This window comes from Sorex fumeus, unplaced genomic scaffold (genome assembly GCF_029834395.1).
Source record: "Sorex fumeus unplaced genomic scaffold, SorFum_2.1 ptg000039l, whole genome shotgun sequence".
In the NCBI taxonomy this organism is placed as follows: domain Eukaryota; kingdom Metazoa; phylum Chordata; class Mammalia; order Eulipotyphla; family Soricidae; genus Sorex; species Sorex fumeus.
In genome coordinates this window covers 29,129,879-29,150,185 of record NW_026606096.1, presented here as the reverse complement: position 1 = coordinate 29,150,185, position 20,307 = coordinate 29,129,879, and the positions used below count along the sequence as shown (strand labels likewise).

The following is a 20,307-nucleotide window of genomic DNA, read 5'->3' as shown; positions in this document are numbered from 1 at the left end:
TTCTCCTTTTACCCCCTTTTCTTTATCAAGTGCAGCGGCGGTTGCTACTGTCCGCCAAGCCGAGCATGCCTGTCTTCTCTCTGGGATTGGCTAAATCACTGACAGCTCGGAGAGCGATTGTAGGAACTGAAGCTCCACCCCCCTCATGATGGCCCTGGACCATTCATAAACTAAATAACGGGGGGGGGGGGGGCGGTGGCGGGAGAGAGGGGGAGAGAGAGAGGTGGAGGGAGACAGGAGGGGGAGAGGGAGGAAAAGGGAGAAAGATTAGTAAAGGAGAGGGGGGGAAAGAGAGAAAGAGAGAGGGCGAGAGAGACCTGGGAGGAGAGGAGGGGAAGAGACGACTCAGAAAGTGGAATCTGCACAAGCAACCTGAAGGGGGAGGAGAAGAAAAACCCTCGAATCCTCATATCTAAGCCCCAGATGCAACGCAAGCAACGACTTCACCACACTAGGACAGATTTCGGGAGGGCCAAAAAGACCAACTGCGGAGCAGAAATGAGTATCAGACAACTTCCAGCGGTTTGCACCTAGAGAAAGACCCGAGGAGGCCACCGCGGACGAGCACGCCGCTTCCCAACAACGCGGCCAGCGGGCCGAGAGCAAAGGGCTCCGGGAGGAGACGCGCTCAGCGAGTGCGGGCGCCTGCAGACCGCCGGCAGCCCGGGTCCGACTCGCACCCCGCCGCTCGCAGGACATTAATTACACCCTTCACCTTCCAGTGGGGGAGGGGGCGGCGAGAGGCGCTCACCTACCCCGCGCCAAGACGTCTCGGCAGCCCCAGAAGTTTACCAATGAGACGCTGAATGTTTCCCTTTTATTTTTAAATTTACTTTGGCACTTACAAGACCTCAGTCCCAGATTTCTGGACAATCTCGACGGCAGACGGCTAAGCCTAACCTCGGGGTAACCTAATCTTCCCGGCTCGCACCCTCTCTTCCCCCTTTCCCATTCATCTCTCCCGCGCACATCTGTATCTGACGTAGCCGCGAGAACGCGAAACCCGTCTCGGCAGGTATTTTTCCTTTCCATTTTTCCTCCCCCAAGATCGCTCTTTCGGGGGTCGCTGGCGCCCTGAATTGTCCGGAGAAAGCGGAAGGTTTGGGCAAGCGGGGGGCAGCGAGGAGGCAGCCGGCTGGAGCAGCGGCCGGCCAGCCCAGGTGGACAGCCGGAGTCAACAAAGTGGGGCTCCAAAGTGGGGAGCGCAGCGCCTCTTTCGCCAGCCGCAGGGCCACCCGCGCCTGAGCCTTGGATCCCTCAACGTACTGCGAGACGCCGGTGTACAGCCCGGACCTGTGCCCCAACATGATCGCCGCCCAGGCCAAGCTGGTGTACCAGCTCAATAAGTACTACACCGAGCGCTGCCAGGCGCGCAAGGCGGCCATCGCCAAGACCATCCGCGAGGTCTGCAAGGTGGTGTCGGACGTGCTCAAGGAGGTGGAGGTGCAGGAGCCGCGCTTCATCAGCTCCCTGAGCGAGATCGACGCCCGCTACGAGGGGCTGGAGGTCATCTCGCCCACCGAGTTCGAGGTGGTGCTCTACCTCAACCAGATGGGCGTCTTCAACTTCGTGGACGACGGCTCGCTGCCCGGCTGCGCCGTGCTCAAGCTGAGCGACGGGCGCAAGCGGAGCATGTCCCTGTGGGTCGAGTTCATCACTGCGTCCGGCTACCTCTCGGCGCGCAAGATCCGCTCGCGCTTCCAGACGCTGGTGGCCCAGGCGGTGGACAAGTGCAGCTACCGGGACGTGGTCAAGATGATCGCGGACACCAGCGAGGTCAAGCTGCGCATCCGGGAGCGCTACGTGGTGCAGATCACGCCGGCGTTCAAGTGCACCGGTATCTGGCCGCGCAGCGCGGCCCAGTGGCCCATGCCCCACATCCCCTGGCCCGGCCCCAACCGGGTGGCGGAGGTCAAGGCCGAAGGGTTCAACTTGCTCTCCAAGGAGTGCTACTCGCTGACCGGCAAGCAGAGCTCGGCCGAGAGCGACGCGTGGGTGCTGCAGTTCGGGGAGGCCGAGAACCGCCTGCTGATGGGCGGCTGCCGAAACAAGTGCCTCTCGGTGCTGAAGACGCTGCGGGACCGCCACCTGGAGCTGCCCGGGCAGCCGCTCAACAACTACCACATGAAGACGCTGCTGCTGTACGAGTGCGAGAAGCACCCGCGGGAAACGGACTGGGACGAGGCGTGCCTGGGCGACCGGCTCAACGGCATCCTGCTGCAGCTCATCTCCTGCCTGCAGTGCCGCCGATGCCCGCACTACTTTCTGCCCAACCTCGACCTCTTCCAGGGCAAGCCCCACTCGGCCCTGGAGAGCGCTGCCAAGCAGACCTGGAGGTTGGCCAGGGAAATCCTCACCAATCCCAAAAGCCTGGACAAACTATAGGGTGCCGGGGCTGCTTGAAAAGCGACACGGAACGGGACCGCTCTCACCCGCACCCCGCGACACGAGGCCGCCACCAAGAGCCGCAACTCGGGACACAAACTTTTACGGAAGGCACCTGGAAAGAGGAACCGGGCCTGCGCCACCCCCCACCTCGAGGAGGAGAGCAAACCAAGCCCCCCAAGCCACCTTCTTGCACAAACGTGATTGTTTTTCTTCCAGACAATGTGAATTTAAAAGGTCACACAAAAGAAGCAATCGGGCTTTGCCACCACAAAATGAAACCCAAGGTACATTTTCAAATCAATGTATAGTAGTTTTCTCCCCTTCCCCTCTCCTCTCCTCTCTTTCTTTTTCTCCTTCCCTCCTTCCCTCTTTCCACCCCTCCCTGCCTCTCCCTTCCTCTCTCCCCGCCTCTCTCATTTCATTTTGTTTTGGGTTGCCTGAATGTTGTCACCAAGTGAAAAAAAGTATTTAATTATATGTAAAATTTTCTCTTTTAAAAAAGTTTTGCTGATGTCAAATGTATCTCAGTGCCAATGTCGGATTGTGCCCCTCCCTCTCTCGCACCTCTCCCCTTGCCCTAAGCAGTCTTGTTGAAACAGTAATAAAAATATTACTTTCCATTGTAGTTGGCTGTTTGTGAATTGTTCTTAATGAAGGCAGGTGAGATCTCAATCTATAATTTACAATGTTAAAGATGTGATGAACTAGAAGAACTAATGCAGGGAGAGTCCATCAGAGCTCTTTTTTGCCAAATTTACAAATTCAACTGACTGTAAATTTAATCCATATAAGCTCCTACAAATACAATTAGAAAAGAATAAAAAATAATTTTTACCCACTATAATGTAGATTTAAACAAATTAATCTCTAATTTCACTCTTGAGAAAAGTGATCATATTTTGCATGAAAGAACATATTTAGAAAGAAAAAAGTTCACAGTACTATTAAGAGGTTTGCTTCTTATGCAATAATTTCTAAAATCCACTGAATATAAAATACAAAGGAAATGCTAGTCTTTTCTGAATAGTTAATATGATCAGTTGATTGCTTTCCTTCAATCATTTGTATAATTCAATATTTAAATAATAATTTAAGAAGCAAATCATTCATACTGAAGAGTAAAATTATTACAGCACTATTCCTTTTTTCTCCAGCAAATAATCATATTTACAAATAATTCAGTCTTTTAAATGATTTAATTATAAATGGCATACTATGGCATTTTAAAATCAAATTCCCAGAATTATTTTGAAGCTTCTTATTGGCAATTTAAACAAACAAACAAAAAAGTCTCTGATATCTCCCTATGCCCAAATAAAAATTACTCTTAGAGGATTTACATTAAGGAAAAGTCTGTTCAGTCCTGCCTCTTCCTGCTTTTCTAATGGGCTTATTTTAAATTTACAACTTTAACACTTAACAAAATAATTAGTACACTGAAAGTATCCCAAAAGAACTGGTCAACCTTGATGTTGGAGACAACTATACACTCCACTAGACCTGTGAAAGTAAGACACAGGTACAGAATGCATCAGATGTGAACTAACCTTTAATGCTTACAACTGAATCTTTGAATCAGTCTTATTATTTCATTGAGAAATTCCATGAATGAAAGATGCAGAAGAACATGTTCTTTTAAAGATCAGAAAAAGAAGTTTGGGGGCGGGGGAGTGTAAAAAGGGATGAGGGGCAGGGCAGCAGAGATGGATGAAAAGAAGGCAGCTACTCAGGGCCCTATGCCTGGGTCACTGAAGTTCTAAGGCTCCCTGGTAAAACTTCCCTAAGTAAAAATAGCTCTGTTAGAAATATAAACCATCTTATCAGACCTGAAATCATCACTACTGCTTCAAGTTCTATCTTTTGCTGGTCTGTCTTCCAGTACATACGAAAAAAAATCTTTGTAATATAAGGGGTTCAGAATAAAAGTCTAATTATTAAGTAACAAAATTGCTTTTATTCTCTGAGAAAAATGTTCTGATTTTTAAGAACACCTTCAAGACAACTAACAGGTGATTACAAAGAAATGATTTAAGAGTACAGTATTTAATGTAAAAGATTAAAATGGCATCATTAAAATGACCATCTTTCCACTCACAAAACATCTACACATTAGACATTTGACAGCTAACTCCCATCAACTGTCTTAGAAAAACAATGTTTCGAGGTTTTGACAAAAATAAGTCTCCCATTCGCTATATTTCCCCTTTTATTTAATTTGATGCAAGTATCACCAATATAAAAAGAGAATTATACTACAGTAACACAAGGGCTCTCAATAATAAAATACTTGACAGTATCAACATCTACACCAAATTAAAAATTCTTCCAACTATTAGCTTAAAACATCTGAAGAATATAAATCCACATTTAAAATTTCTGTAACTTAGGCAGGTTACAGCAGTACAAGACAATTTCAGTGATGGGGCTAAAAGATTCCTTTAGCACACAGCAATAGAGAAAGAAAATCAATTTAATGACGCTACACAGAATAAGATTAGAGAAAAATAGAAGTTTTAACTTCTCCTAGAAGCACAAATAACTTCAAAGAGACTAATCACAAGGATTGAGAGGTTGTAAGATTGAGAACAATTCATCAGATGCCTTTATAAATTACATTTTATATTTCAAGCCATGTATGTCTAAAAAACAGAATACTCTAAGTTTCAACCTGTAAGACATTATTATAAGTATGCTCAACTAGAGAGTTTAAATAACACTGGTTATCTTTTTCCCCCATAGGAACTAAAATACATTGTTACACAGTTCAATCGTGTAATAAAGCAGAAATATTTTCTACTTGATGTTAATTTTCGAACGAAACATTTCTCCATATTGGATTAGTTGAACTACCAAGCTAACAATCATCAGTTATATCATAGCCTTTCTGACATACAATATTCAACGATCCTGTCTTGACAGAGGCAGCATTTTTAAAATAAAGTGTGAAAAATTGCATGAGATTTGTTTACAGATTTTAATAAAATGAGAATATTTTTATTAACTACTTTGAAATACTCCTATATGACTAGAAATTAGTTATTCAGATGATTACAAACCCAAAGAAGTATCTGCCAATGAACTCGGAATGTGGTTATTACTGTCAGCCTGTGAAATAAGTCATTCCACCTTTCCAAACCAATTCCTCTCTACAGGTTGCTTATTTTGCTCATTTTTAAAAGGAGACTGTTGACTCTCAAAAGAAATTCTACCATTTTCTTTCAATAAATAAAACTGATTTGGGCTTTATGTTTCACAAATGTTTCTTAGTGAAATAAAGTTGCCAAGGTCTGCACAGTAATCAGAAATACACTTTAAAGGGAATTGAATTTTCATTTAAATGAATAGGAAATTATGCAGTGCCTTGTAAAAATCAGCTACAGAGAATGGGAAACAGAAGTAGCTCTCACAGACACAAGAAGTGTTTGCGTCCACGACAGAGTAGTAAGTCACGAGGACAAAGCAATGAGAGTGATATACTGGTATCACAGCCAGAAAATCAGAAAATTTAATGGCTAAACCAAAGAATCCCACACTCCCTCTCACTGAATTTTGCAAGTTTAATTTCCTCTGGACCCTTTGAGGCAAAATATATTTATGCCAATATTCCCTGAGGTCCTCCCCCTACCCCTGAATGAGCTAATGATAAATGCAATTAAGTAGGAATTGTTTTTGAATCTAAATGAACTTCAATAATCTAACGAGCTCGTAAGGGAGCTTTTGTGAGCAAAAGAAGAGCGCTGCCTTAAACATGGGGCAGAAGCAATTCAGCAAGAAATCCAAATTGCCCACTTCTACCAACAGCAATCCTATCCAGCATCAGCACCCACAGGCCATCCTAAGGGGGGCGGGGGGTGGGGAAGCCATGAGCATAAACTCGAAGCTCCATCTCCTCACCTTGGGGTCGATTTTCTTGAAGTTAGGGTCCTCTTCATCCACCTCAAAATAGAGTTCAGAGGAGGTGACGGAGAGAGTGCCCTTGACTACCACAGAGGGGGCCACAAGCTGAGCTGGTGTGCTCAGGCTAACAGGACCTGCCAAAGAGAAAACACAAGCTGCCCAAGGTGGAATGACATTTTCTCCCTCCCATTCATGCCCACCCCCCAAATCAGATTCAAACAGAAATCAAATTTAATTTTAAAACTCTCACCCCAAGGTCCAAATTGCCTGCTGACTCTTTCTACCCTCACAGAGTCAGCCCATCCCAATCTTCCCCTGAAAATGCAAAGTCAGGATCCTCATACGAGGACATTAATAATAAGCAGTTAATAATTCCAGAAAAGTAGGAAGGCATTTATTTCACAGAGTCTGCAAACCTTTGGTCTAATCTCCTGGCAAGAAAGTGACTCTGCCTAAATGAGTCCATCCACATTCCATCTAGAAAAGGAGCCTCAGGCTATCCACCAACATGGAACAACAACCAGGAGCAAGGAAGACTCGATAGGCGTCCAAGGCCAGAGGTTAGCTTGGAGTTTGGCTGATGCACGATTACAAAAAGATCACTAGCTTAGTGAAGTAAGAAACATTAGACCATATTCTCTAATAAATCTTTCGTGCCAGGCTGACACAAAACCTCTTCCAAAGGAACTTGGCCTCATGGAAGACTGATAAAAAGACTTCTTTTCTAAGCCAGCCTTTCCCTGCTAAATATTGTTCAATGCTTTCAAATCTAATATTAGTGTAGTTCAGGGACTCTGGGAGTAAACAGCTGGAGGGTGGGTTTCCAAGTGAATGAATTTTTATTGGAATAATCAAATCTCCACAGGGCTTATCAAAGAGACAAATCAGCCAGCTAGTGAAAACAATAGATTCACTACAGACAGAAATGCATAAAGTATATTAGAACTAAATATAACATAAGAATTAAAAGACAATTATTTCTGTTGCGTATAGTTACATGGAGGGAGATAAAATAAGAATTGGAAATGCCATGCCAGTTCCTCAGTACCCAAATCCTAAAGAGGAAGAAAATAGCAAGAGAAGATTGGCACTTACAGTTGTCAATTAATACAGTGCCTATAACCACAGCGCACCTATTCAGGTAATCAATGAGTGAATAACTGTTTCAAAATTCAGATGAATTGACATTTCCATCGATTGTTAGAAGGGTGTTGGTCCTTAATCTCACATCAATCTTAATGTGTGCCAGGAGGACAATAGGAGGGATGCTCTGCGGAGATCAGAGCAGGTTTTGCCCTCTATTCCCCATGTACAAATACATTGTGTTTGCAGATGGGCAGCAGATAGCGGCAGAACAACCGTGATTTCCCAAAGCTCATCCCTATAAATGGATGAAATAAGCAGCTCTGTGTTCTTTTGCTGTCTCCTTTTGCCCCCTGTACATTAGCATGTAATCCTGAGAAGAAATAACATTTTTTCAATCACTCTCAGACATTCAATTACAGGGTAAGCAGACAGCTGCAAGAGCCAGGGCAGCCCAGGTCCTACAGAAGACCCCTGACAATTTCCACTTCATTTCTAACCCACACCACTTTATTAGTGTGGATTACTTCTTAATCCTATTGCCATTGTCAAGATTATATAATTAAACTCCCCTTTCACCTCTATTACTGTATGAATGTATTACTAGTAGCAAGGATAGAGCAAAATAAAGGAGTTGGGAATGGGTAAATGCAGATGGAAGAAAAACCAGAAAACAGTGGTGACGACCTTACACTCTCTCCTGCCCTCTTAAGAGTGTACTGTAACTAATTTTATTTTACTTTACAGGCATCAGAGGTGATACCACATTCTATTTTTGGCTTTTTATTATCATTCCCTGCACGGCAGCATTGGTTACAGATATTTCACTTACTAAAAGATTTCTGGTCTGAAGTAAGAATTAACAAAATGGGGCATCACCTAATTTTCACCGATAGAAATTTACTCATCAGTTTCCTCCTAAAGGAACAGCATCACCCGCATTAAGAAAAGAAAGGCATTAATGAATGGTGAAAGTTTCAAGCTAAACTAGAGAATTTTTCCCATAAGGGAAGTAAAACTGAAAATCTGCAGAGTGCAAATCAAAATTCCTATAGCGGGTAAAATATGTGAATCCTGTGAAGAGCCATAGCTTTCCTGGAATGGATTTTTTTGAGAGTTAAAATGCATATGCAGCAGGTTTAGTAAGACCTGTATATCAAAGCAAATAGCTCATCTGCCTTGAAGCTTTATTTAAAAACAACAGGCAGAATGTTAGCAACAGCTCTCCCTTACAGGTAAATCCCGTGGGAGGAGAGAAGCAATTCTATATTGTTGCTGCTTTTAAACTGTTTTTTTTTCCCAGTGAAAAGCATTCATAAAAGAAATAGATGAGTAGGGTAAAGAGACAGAATAGAACAGAAAAACAAAAGGAAACCAGTACTGGAGATGAGGCAGAAATGTTTGGGTGAACAAAAACCAACTTTATTTAATGTAATTGTGGGTGTCAACTTGGTAGTCGTAGTGGTCACAGCTGAAAAAGTAAGTGATTGTGTGCTTGGCCCCAAGATAGCTGAAGTATCAGCACAACCACTGAATTTACCCGCAAGATTCTCTAAATCTTTCTCATCCACGGAGGACAGAGTATCGTCATCGCCTTCCAGGAGGATCTCGTTCTCTGAGTTCTGATTTCCTAAAGCCGGACTCTTGATGGACTGTTTGCCTTTAGCAAGGATATCTTCATCTGCAGCTGAAATGAAAAGGAGAGAAAGCTATCGGTGCTGGGAAAAGCTGGGCAGAGAGGCAGGCAACTGAGGTAAGGAGAGGTGGCCAAAGACGGTCAGTCATTTCACACAGTCATCAGGGAGATGGCAGGGATGACACACGTGCTTCTGCTGACAAATGTGATTCCTCAAGCCTAGTCTAATGTTGCTCTGAACAAGCATCCTAATCCCATTAAATCTGACCCCTGCACCATTCACCAAACCATTTATTTACTTATGGTTAGGGCAGGAGAAAGTGCAAAGTAGTACATTTCGGGGAAATTTGTTAGCAGGAAAGAAAAAAAAATCAGAACCTGGTTTTGGAAACAATACCTACATAACACTAAAATTAAAAAGAAGAGCTAACTCTCCCAAGGAAAACATTTTGAAGCGATGGGGGTAGGGTGACTGTGGGAGAGGTCTGAGAGGCCTCTGGACTGCGAGGCTGGAGTGGAAGCAACAGTAGCTCTCACCTCTCTTTACTCCAGCCTCCTTCCTCCCATCACAGGGTCCTTTCCCCACTCCACCCACTTCAGTCCTGACCCAAATACCCAAGAGCCAGGCAGTGTAGGAGCTTAGTGGCAGCTTAAGAACGACCTCCTCTTGGTGTTTAAACTAAAGGGCTGAGGCACCCTGGGGGCAAACACAACAGAAAGCCCAGGAGGAGAGGGTTGGGCAGAGAGCCCCACGCTGCCTGGACTGGCCTCTTGGGCACCAGGACTCCAGAAGGGAAGAAAGGAGAGGGGAGGGGACAAGAACCAAATACAGGAAGTGAGGAAGCAGAGGTTTGGAGGTGGGACAACCCCAGCCAGCCAGGGAAGAGACAGAAAGGAGAGCAAAAGGGGCAGTTGAAGAGTTAAAATGATGCAAGCATAATTCTCCCCGCCACCCCACCCCAGAGAGACTCGAGCACTGAGTAGCCCGCTGCTTGAGAAAAGCATCCAAGCAGGTACTGGCAGGGCCACTGGGATTTCTTTGAAGCTCACACAGTTTGTCTATTTTCTTAACTTCATTCCCTCACTCTAGCTAGTGCTATGACTGGTTTCCAGGTAGGGGATTTCCATCTGAATCCTGGACGAAAGCACCTGGACAGGCCAGGCAGCAGCTTGTGGCTCCGGAATCAGTGCTAGGCTTCCTGAGACACTGCAGCAGCTGCCTGGGCAAAAGGTTCAAAACGCAGAAAGGAAAAAGCGTTCAGTTTGCAGCAACACAACTAATAGATTTATCTGTCTCATTTATCACAACTAGTTCAACTAACACGTACGTTACCTTGTAGATGTGACAGATCAAAGTTTTTTTGAGATTAGTAGAAATAAAGATAAATCTTATTCTTATTTATTGTGATAATTTATAACACTTAAGAAAGAAAGAACTGGAAAGAACATGGGGATTCCTAATAAAGAAGTCATGGGAAGGCATTTCTGCAGTTTGCTTTGAATATGCCTCATGGGTATATACAATCTTATTTTCTTTCACAACCACACACAGTAGAGTGCACTGCACATATACAAAGGTCTTCAACAAATACTTGGAAAAAATAAAAAGAGGTCCCTAAATAAGGTAAAAAGAAATAGATCCAAATCCTCTAAATTTTAGGCTTAGAGAAGTGTTAATTTTTATATCAGTGTTTGTATTTCAAATATTAATATTTCCTAACTTGAAAATGATGAACATTGTCTGTAGCCTAAAATAGATCTTGTAATTTACTAACAAATGTACTAAAAACAAATCATCACTCAGAAATACAAAATAAACTACCACTATATATTTTTATAAAACAAACAATAATAAACTCAGAAGTGCCAAATGTGATTCTAGCACAGAATCAACATACAATGGGGAGAATATTCTGGGATTTACAATTCATTCTTCAAAGCAAGAAGTAATAGTAATGCTAATGTTAAATAGCACTTCTCATGTGGAAGGGAGTGTTCAAAACACTTTACATATTTAACTAATTTAATTATACAGCTAATTTCTTCTTTTAATATAGAGGAAAGAGGTTCAAAGAGGATTACTTACATTATTTTTTGCCTAGTAACCAGTTGGTGCAAAACTGAGTCAAGACTTCAATGCAGGCAGCGTGAAGAGCCAGAATCCAGGCTCTTAATGACTGGGGCATAGGACAGGAATTTTACTACTACCTACCCAGGAATGAGGACTATAACTTGCTGATGACTAATTTCTAATTTTTTTGTAGTGTACTGCAAGTGGTTAAGTCAGAATCAAAGTGAAGATTTTTGGTTTTGTTTCCAAACCTAAATTGGATGGGTATATACCAAACACATCAGAAAAAACTAAATTCAATACCTTTGTCATCATTTTCTTTGATCTCACACACACACACACACACACACACACACACACACACACACGCACGCACACACACACAAGCATGCATGCACGCATGCACGCACTCACACACACACACACACACACACACACACACTCCTCTTTAAATATATCAGGCTTAATTGAAAAAAAAATAATAGTAAGGGCAACTCTTTAATTCCCAAGCATGAAACTTAATGGTAGAGCACTAGCTATGAAAGTATGAGGCCCTGGGTTCAATCCCCAGCACCACATATATAAACAAATTTTAAAAAAACCACTTAATTGGGACCATTTACAAAAAAGTGAGAGTAGCCAAGGGCAATATGCAATGCTTCAAAATAACTTAGTAAAATAGATTTAAATGACCTAAAACTTTGATATCCTTTCCAATTGAAATATTTTAATGCGTTTTAATCATGGAGACACATATTACAATAACAACTTGATTTACATAAAATTTTACATAAAAATTTAAGAGTCCCAAATATACAAATACTGTACACATACAACACCCACCTTAATTCACTTATTTACTTATTTTTATAAGTCCAGATTCTGGAATTGTTCAACCTCAACTGAAAAAAACTCTTGTCATGGAAAATATGCAGCTTACTGATATTTAGAATGGTTTTCCTGTAATTAACTCCCCCTTGAGGATTTTAAGTTAGCAGCAGTAAAATTACCAACAGTACTCTAATACACACCACATGCGCTGGTGTTCAATTCTCAGTGGTCTAATAGCTTTCTGCTAAAGAACTTCTTTTTTTTTTCAAAATTAGACCAAAACTGTCCCAAGCATAAAATAAAAGATAATTAACATGTTTATATTTGCTAGGAAAAGCACGTTTTTAACTTTCATTTGTGTTTTCTCAATCAACAGTTAAAACAAGTATTAACTATTTTGATATTCTGTGTGTATACTCTGCACTACTACAAAAGTTCAATTGAATCAAGTCACAACATACATTTGGTTCTATTTTAAAGCTTGATTCAGATCTTTTTCTGGATAATAAAATCATTACCAAACATAAAAATGTTTAATCTTCATATCACTAATAGATTGCCTTCATCTAATCTCACCTTTTATTCTGGTTTTACATTTACCCTAACTTAATAAGTAAGTTGCAATCGTTAAATAATACTGGAGAAATGTGTCAAAATTTAAATCTTTGAAACATTGACACTAAGAGCAATGAGAAAGCTCAGAGAGAAGCTAGTTCTTGGAAGATAAAGTTCAAGTTCTTTGGCATTTGCTCCGGACTTGAGCTGATTTATCTATCCACTACATGTTACATCAGTAAAGTTAAAGGAGAAAAGGAACACAGGTAACTGTTCTTCTATGAAATATAAACCCCCTTTTAAAAATCCATTGCAAACTGAACTGAATTGATAGTCCGTATTATTGTAAAAAAGTTTATATATTAAGAATTAGTCACTTAATAAAAGATTATTACTGGAGTAACAGTAACCTCAAATGTACATAAAATATATAATTGATTATGTACATGAGTATATACATAATATAATGCAAAGAATGTAAAGAACTATACATATTCTGAACAACACATATAAGAGGCATCTTGAATAACTTAAGTATGGTCCCAAACTAATCTTCCTTAACAGTTTATGCTATTGCTGAGGAGTTCTAAACCTAGAAAATTTACAGTAGTAATAACAGAGAAAATACAAAGCATAATTAGAAGAACAAAGCAAATCGAGCTCATCTCCAAAAAGTCATGAGTTCCTCCAAAGTATTAGAGAACCCAGTATAGGCTGATCCTATAATAATGGAAGAACTAAAATCTGACATTATTGGAATAAGCAAAGAATTCAGGCATGATTTAGGACCTATACATGTCATCCTTAGAAAACCCGATAAGTTACTTTAATCATTTACATGCTTACAAGATACCTTGTAAACTACGTCAAACCTCCTATGTTTAGATTAACATATATATTCTCTATAAAACAAAAACTGTATGAATTCAATATGATTCTACTGCAAAACTATTTTAATATTTCAATTAAAACCAATCCTTCTACCACTTAAAAACATTGTTTACGGCTTAGATTTTACTATAAAGTTCTCATTACATTTAACAATGAATTTTAGAATATAGCAGAACACAACAATAAGGAGGCTGGTTGATCATGAGATTTAGTCCTACAACAAGAATTCCTTTTGGTCTTTGTTCCCTTAGTCTCCTTATCTGTAGAAGCAAAGTGAGGCTACACTTTTTCAGCCTTAGGTTCTTTTAAAATGCTGTAATGAAAAATAACTGACAAACTAGGCTCTATGAATTAAGAGACTATTACAAACCTGTATAAATGACTTCTAATACATTTGAAAACTATAAAATAGAAGAAAATGACCTCAAAATCCAAATACCCACTCTGCTCGATGCTATTTTCCATAAGAAAATTTTAATCATAAAAGAAAGAATTTTTATTTATAAATATTACTCAAGTTTTTGCAAAGTTAAAGAAATCTCCCATTACAAAATGACTTTTATAAATAACCACTTTGGAGGGTCTCTCTTTGAAAAATCACCTAAAGCCCTTTTCCCCAAGCAAGTTAATGTGAACTTGGGAAGGGCAATTAAATTGTCAGAATTAAAAAATTTGTTTTTAACTAGAAGGTAGCCAGAAGTAGAGTCATGGGGCTAGTATTGATCGCCCGAACAGAGAACATCACTCTTCAGGTATTTACTCTGCCACCTTTACACCAGAGGCTTTCCTTCAAATCAAATCAATCTATAAAAAAGATGGCTCTTACTACTAAAATACATAACTAATCTCCAACAGCATTTCTAGTTCGATGCCGTCCTTTGATAACGATGGCATAGTTCATGTTTTAAGGTTCTTCACTTTCAAAATATCGTGTCTCCACAGTTATATCAATTAATAAATAAAAATGAGAAACCATAAAACTGGCATTCTCCTTTTGAATACTTAAAATCCAAATAAAAATGGAAGCAGACAACCCAACCCATTCAAACTCTGTGATTTCAACATCTACATACCTGTTTCTTAAATGCTCTGGACTTTTTAGAATGAAAGTAGTATTTAAAATTTAACACAATGAAAACTGAGTATGATTATTAAAAAAAGAGAAAAACCAAGTATCAACTACAAGGTATTTAATATTTTTGAAAGAAAGCTCTTTGTTGACAACAAATAGTACCAAAGTAGTCTTTGTACTGAGTCCTAAAATTACTTAGATTTTTTTACCTTTTTTTTAAAAAGTAGCATCAACTAGAATTTGCACCCCTTTCATAATGATGTATTAAATGACATCTCATTTTTAAATGCAAGACCACTGGAGCATCACATATACATTTGTTTGGTTTATCAAAATATCCATTTCATGTTTTATTTGTCTTTAATCTTTCCATATTTTAAATATGAACTCTTAGAAGATTAGCATAAAATATTGCTAAATAGGATAAAATTTCATAAAATGTTTAATTTCATCTCTCTCAATTTAAAAGTGCACAATAAAACATAGAAAACTAATATCAAACTTCCAATTACTTCTGTACAAATTCTATTAAAAATAAACTTTATTAAATTTTTATTAAGTAGCACATATTTTAAATTCAATTGCTGATAGCACTATCCAAAAAGGATGAAACATTTACCTATCTGTAATTAAAAAATAATAATAACTCTTCTCCAGATATAAAAGGAATAAATTTCCACATATTTTCTTTGTCCTTCATGAATTTCACAACTGCAATGTAAAATTTCAGCCAAGATAGAAAAAATGATTACATTCCAAATTTTTTAATGTACATGGTAATATCTAATCCATTATTAAAGGAGGAAGCTGGAAAAAGGCTGATTCTTTAAAGGGTCATTAACAAAAAACAATTTTTACAATAATAGGAAAAAAATCCACGCGTAACTTAAATCTTCATCACAACATAAAACGTACATGAACCCTAAAAGCAAAAGTGGCCTAATTAATTTTACATCTTATTTCTCCTTCTCCACCTCCTGTAGCTGAAGATGTAGGGCCCTGAGACTATTATTGCTTTTAGATCACTTTGTTATTGACTATTCTCTGTATGATCATTTATTTTAAAGGACTGATGTCACATTTGGTGTTATATCTGATGACATATTATGGACATTTTCTTCCAGAAATGGCTCTAAAGGCTGAGTGCAAGAGGTTAAGCTGCCTGACTGAGGCAAACCTAAGATCACAGACTTTTCATCTGAATTCTAAATATACCTATTGAATTGGATTTAATATTTATTTTGTATGCTACAACTATCATTTAGTAATAATTTCCTGTATGTTAAGCTGGTGGCCTGAATAAGGAAAACTAAAACTGGATTCTTACATTTTAAAAGAAAATCAATTTATGCTTTGAAAAATAAAAATAATTTGAGAATAATGCGTTAGAATAACATTCCCTCCCTTAATCAGTTGATTCCAACTGGCTTTCTCAAAGTATAAAATAGTAAGTGAAAGTCTATGATGAAAGAAAGTATATTATCAGATACAGCGGACTTTTTCAGTTTTTTCAATTTGCTCATCAGACTTCAGCCTAAATTGAATCACGGGGATTTGCATTATGTCAAGAAAAGAAAAAATGTTTTGTTAAGCATGATAATAAGATGATGCAGAACAGGAGCATGAAAATAATGTCTATTCTCTTTTTTTCAGGAGCCATATATCACAGCCACCCACAAATCAAGGCTCAGAAAGTATCTATGCACGGGGACATTTATTACTATCTCTCCTGCTTCATAATCTCAGGCTAAAACACCATGGTCAAGGGAAAACCATATACATCCAAGAATACCTAGAAAGCGATTTGATTTGTAAATGCTGTCTTTCTGCTATTCAAGGACTTAAGGCAGGCATCCAGGGTTCATTTGCTAAAAGCTCAGTATGCCACTGAAAAGGAGAGATGCTTTATTCTGCTCTAAAACAAAGGATCTATTTCAAGTTTCACGTGTGTGAGCATAATAAATACTCTTGATATCCTCATTTTAAAGGGCCCTACACTATAAAATTTTCACTTTTTTTTCCCGAATTGTGGCAGTGGTCCATTTACAGTACTTTGGAATAATGAAGTTATGCTCTTCATTACCAAGTACTGTACCTGCTGCTATTGGCAAGGAGTGGTTTTACACACTGACCGTGTTCCACGGCTGTTTTTAGTGTCGCTTCAGGATGTGTCGATCCTAGAGGGTTACGCACAAATCGTCGCCGGCGCCGCAAGTCATCTTCCCAGTAGTCAAGGCGCCAGAACTCACGAGGACGACTACAATGAAACAGAGAAGCCACATATGTTAGCAATTATCAAACAGCGTGGTAGCGCTGAATTTCTGCATAAAGCTCTCCTTGTTTGCTCTGCCTCCCCCCACCTCTTCCTCTTAATTCTCCCTCCACCTCACACTCCCCTTTCTGCAATCTTTAACTTAGGTATGTCCTTGAAAATAACAATATCACCTTCCAGTCTAAGGAACTCCTTTTCCTCTTTCTTGGAAGGTGAAATGAGCACTAAATACATCATTTTGAAATGAATTGCTGACAGTGTGATCAGTTTCCCCACACTCTAGTGGCATGTGCTCTGATTTCAGCCTCATTTCAGCCTCAGCAGGGCACCTTTCTCTGTGGCTGCATTTATAAACCAGAATAGGGAAAAGGCTATTATAAATATGGTATAGCATTACCTATATTAATCAAAGTCTGTCCCCCTTCATTTTTCTTCCTAATTTGTGCCTTTTTGCACAAGGTCAGTAAATCATACCATGAATTCTTGGTACAGAAAGTGTTAACTTTAATGAACATCTCGGTTACATGGTTATGTATGTGATAATAAAATATTACTCTGTTTAGATGTGCAGGAATTTAATTAAAATAATCTCTTAAAATATTCATTACATTTAGCCCCTGAGGCTTAGAACAACATAAGAAAATGCATTTCTTTTCCATTTACTGTTTTTAAATAAACCATTCCTATAGGGTGAAATAGCAATCTATTCTCAAGCAAATCAGATTGGATTTCTGTTTTATGTAGTCTGTTTTCATATTTAATTAAAAACTACATGCTATATGATGTGCAATAATTGCTATATTGAAAGCATACTTTTAGAAATGTATTTTTTAAAAAGGGTTCAGTCAATTCAACTTCTACTATATGTCCCCCAATTATGCAGACCTTTTATATTGTAATATATAAATGTCAGCGTTTTTCTCATGTTTACTAATCATAATCTAGTATGCTGGAGTATTTCATAAGGAAAATATTAGTATGAAGTTTTTTCAGTTTGAATAAGGAAAAAAAATCCTCAAACAATATATTTATTCATAGATACACAGCTTGAAAACTTCAAAGTTCCAGTGATAAAAAATATTCATAATCAAAACTTCTACAAGGAATGACTAACACAAAATAAAATTTGATATATTTCATGAGCTAATGATATTGTACCTGTCAGCTTTGACAAATTAGTTCCCTTGACCAATTGAAAGTCCCAAAATATCCATGAAAAAGTTGCCCTTACTTTGATATTTTAAAGATGATACCTTTAAAATGTCAAAATAGATTCATAAGCAGGTACTTTGTCAATTAAAGAGATCTCAAATTAATAAATACAGAGGCAACCAAGAAGACATCAATAAAATAATTAGAAATCCACTACTCTTTTTGGAGATATGGATAATGAGAATATCGGAGATTTCTTTTGTTCATTTTGGTCATACATAAAGATGAAGAGATATAATGTAATCAAAATGAAATGCAAAAATGTGTAAGAATTGTGGTTTGAAGAAAAAATTCAAAGCTTTTTTATTTTATTTTTTTTACTTTTGTTATCTACATCTTAAAAAACAAATCCAGCATTGCATCTTTTAAAAACAAATTAACTAAATAACATGCATACAAGCAAAAGACAACAGTTGTAACTCAATTAATAAAATAAAATTTCTTCCTAGGGGAGGGGAAAAGGCAGCACCCAGACGACTCCTTGTATGGCTTTGATAGTCATGAAGCTTGGATAGGCACTTCATCATTCTGCCTACCTACATTTATCTGTTAAAATTATTATCAAATATCAGCCAGGATGCAGTCGTGAATCACAGGCAGCTCCTCGTCTTCAGGGGAATGATACAATGAGGGTCTATTCATCAGAGAGGCAATCGGCACAAGTAATTAGTTCCCTAGACTGAGATCTCCTACAAAGCCTATTTCAGTCAGCACCACAAACATATGACGATGTAAAGCTAATGAAAGCTGCTAAAATTTGTTAACCTTTCCTGCCATCAATCCTTCTAATATTCTATGCTTCAGTACTATGCAAAGGTAGTAAATTATTAATTTGTCATTCATCCATCCTTCTGAATTTTGAATCAAATTAAATGATGTCAATCTTCTTGATAACAATTAAAATTATAAGATATATTACACTATTACAAAATTTATTACTAAATTGGGTAACAATAGATTCAAATACAATGGACAAGAATGAAGTCAAATCCAATGACTAGTAAAACGCACGTGCAGTAATTTGTGTCGTGCAGGAGAAAAATCAGAGGAATCATAAAATCATTCACAAATTATCAAGCAACTGAAAGATAATACTGTAAAAATAATAATTCCCAAAAAGAGTAAATAGAATAGTACATATTTTTGTGCCCTTTAACACTAACAAAGAGACACACAAAAGCATTTGATTGAAACAAAACATAAGAAACTACATAGAAAAACTTTTAAGGTAAGTCTTACCCATACTATATACTTCTGCCATGGAATGTGTTCTATCAAAATTTAAAATACTTAGGTATATTCTAAATATAATCAAGGACTTTATACCTCAGCAAGATACTTTTTACAATATCCAATAGCTATATGCCAAAGTATATTCTTCCAAAGAAGAAGTCTTCCTACTGTTATAATAAATTACTTTGAATGAAAACAAAGCAAAAGGCACTTAAAATTGCACATCACTGACAGACTGGACTACAAAATTTACCTACAATGACTAACCGTTTTGGGGGCCTCTATTCATAAAAAACTGTGCTTCTGATATCTAGAACACAAACCCTAAAGGAACCTGACCATAACTGAATACTATTTGTTGGTTTGAAAAATCATAATTTGTTATACAATTCTAAGCCTTACCCATTTTTTCATGTGCACAATTACTAGCAAGGTTAAAGTCATTTACATAGTTACAAACTTCGGCAGAAGGCAGGGCTGTGGGGTTGGATCCAGTGTTTTCTGCCCTACCCACGTATATTCTAACAATATGCACTCTATTAGAAAGCTCTCAAAAATGAGGCAGACTTGGACATTTCAGAATATTATTTGAAGAAGAAAGTGCAAGGTTTTCATCATCAACTTACTTTAAGATGTGATCATTCACTTTTATTTTTGAAATATTCTCACTCCTAGCCCCCCCGTTGATCGTCGATTTGCTCGAGCGGGCCCAGTAACGTCTCCATTGGAGACTTTGTTGTTACTGTGTCTGGCATATCGAATACTCTCGGTAGCTTGCCGGGCTCTCCGAGAGGGGCGGAGGAATCGAACTCGGGTCGGCCATGTTAGCCGCTTGTAAGGCAAACGCCCTACCCGCTGTGCTATCAGCATTATCTTTGATAATTTTTTTTTCTTCTGAGTCAGAAATCTGTGCCTTAGCAAGCTGAGCCAGGGTGTGGCCAAGATTGATTTTAATAGACTTTATCTGTGGACATTTCATCCATGACAAAATACACTGTGCCTTCTTTAGTTTCTTTTAAAGTAGGATAGGCTCTGTATTTTGTATTATTGCCTTAATTGTTTCCTGAGCAAACATTCACGCTTCTCAGAGTTATTTTTTAATTATCCATGCTTCATGGATCAACCGGGCAGGAGCAATAGCACAGCGGTAGGGTGTTTGCCTTGCG

At 38.8% G+C, this 20,307-nt stretch overlaps 2 protein-coding genes across 3 annotated transcripts in view; one reads left to right on the top strand and one right to left on the bottom strand.

Annotated features, from left to right (window-relative positions):
- LRBA (LPS responsive beige-like anchor protein) overlaps nt 1-20,307 on the bottom strand; it is a 600,455-nt gene that overhangs the window by 256,199 nt on the left and 323,949 nt on the right. For both annotated transcript variants that reach the window (XM_056119139.1, XM_056119141.1), the window contains exons 37-39: nt 16,557-16,681; nt 8,909-9,055; nt 6,283-6,419 (exon numbers count right to left, since the gene is read on the bottom strand). In XM_056119139.1, the coding sequence (XP_055975114.1) occupies nt 6,283-6,419; nt 8,909-9,055; nt 16,557-16,681 (409 nt within the window). The remainder of the gene's footprint in view (nt 1-6,282; nt 6,420-8,908; nt 9,056-16,556; nt 16,682-20,307) is intronic.
- On the top strand, nt 1,204-2,511 carry MAB21L2 (mab-21 like 2). The gene has a single exon (XM_056119146.1). The coding sequence runs from the start codon at nt 1,306-1,308 to the stop codon at nt 2,383-2,385; it is 1,080 nt and encodes a 359-aa protein (XP_055975121.1). The 5' UTR covers nt 1,204-1,305; the 3' UTR covers nt 2,386-2,511.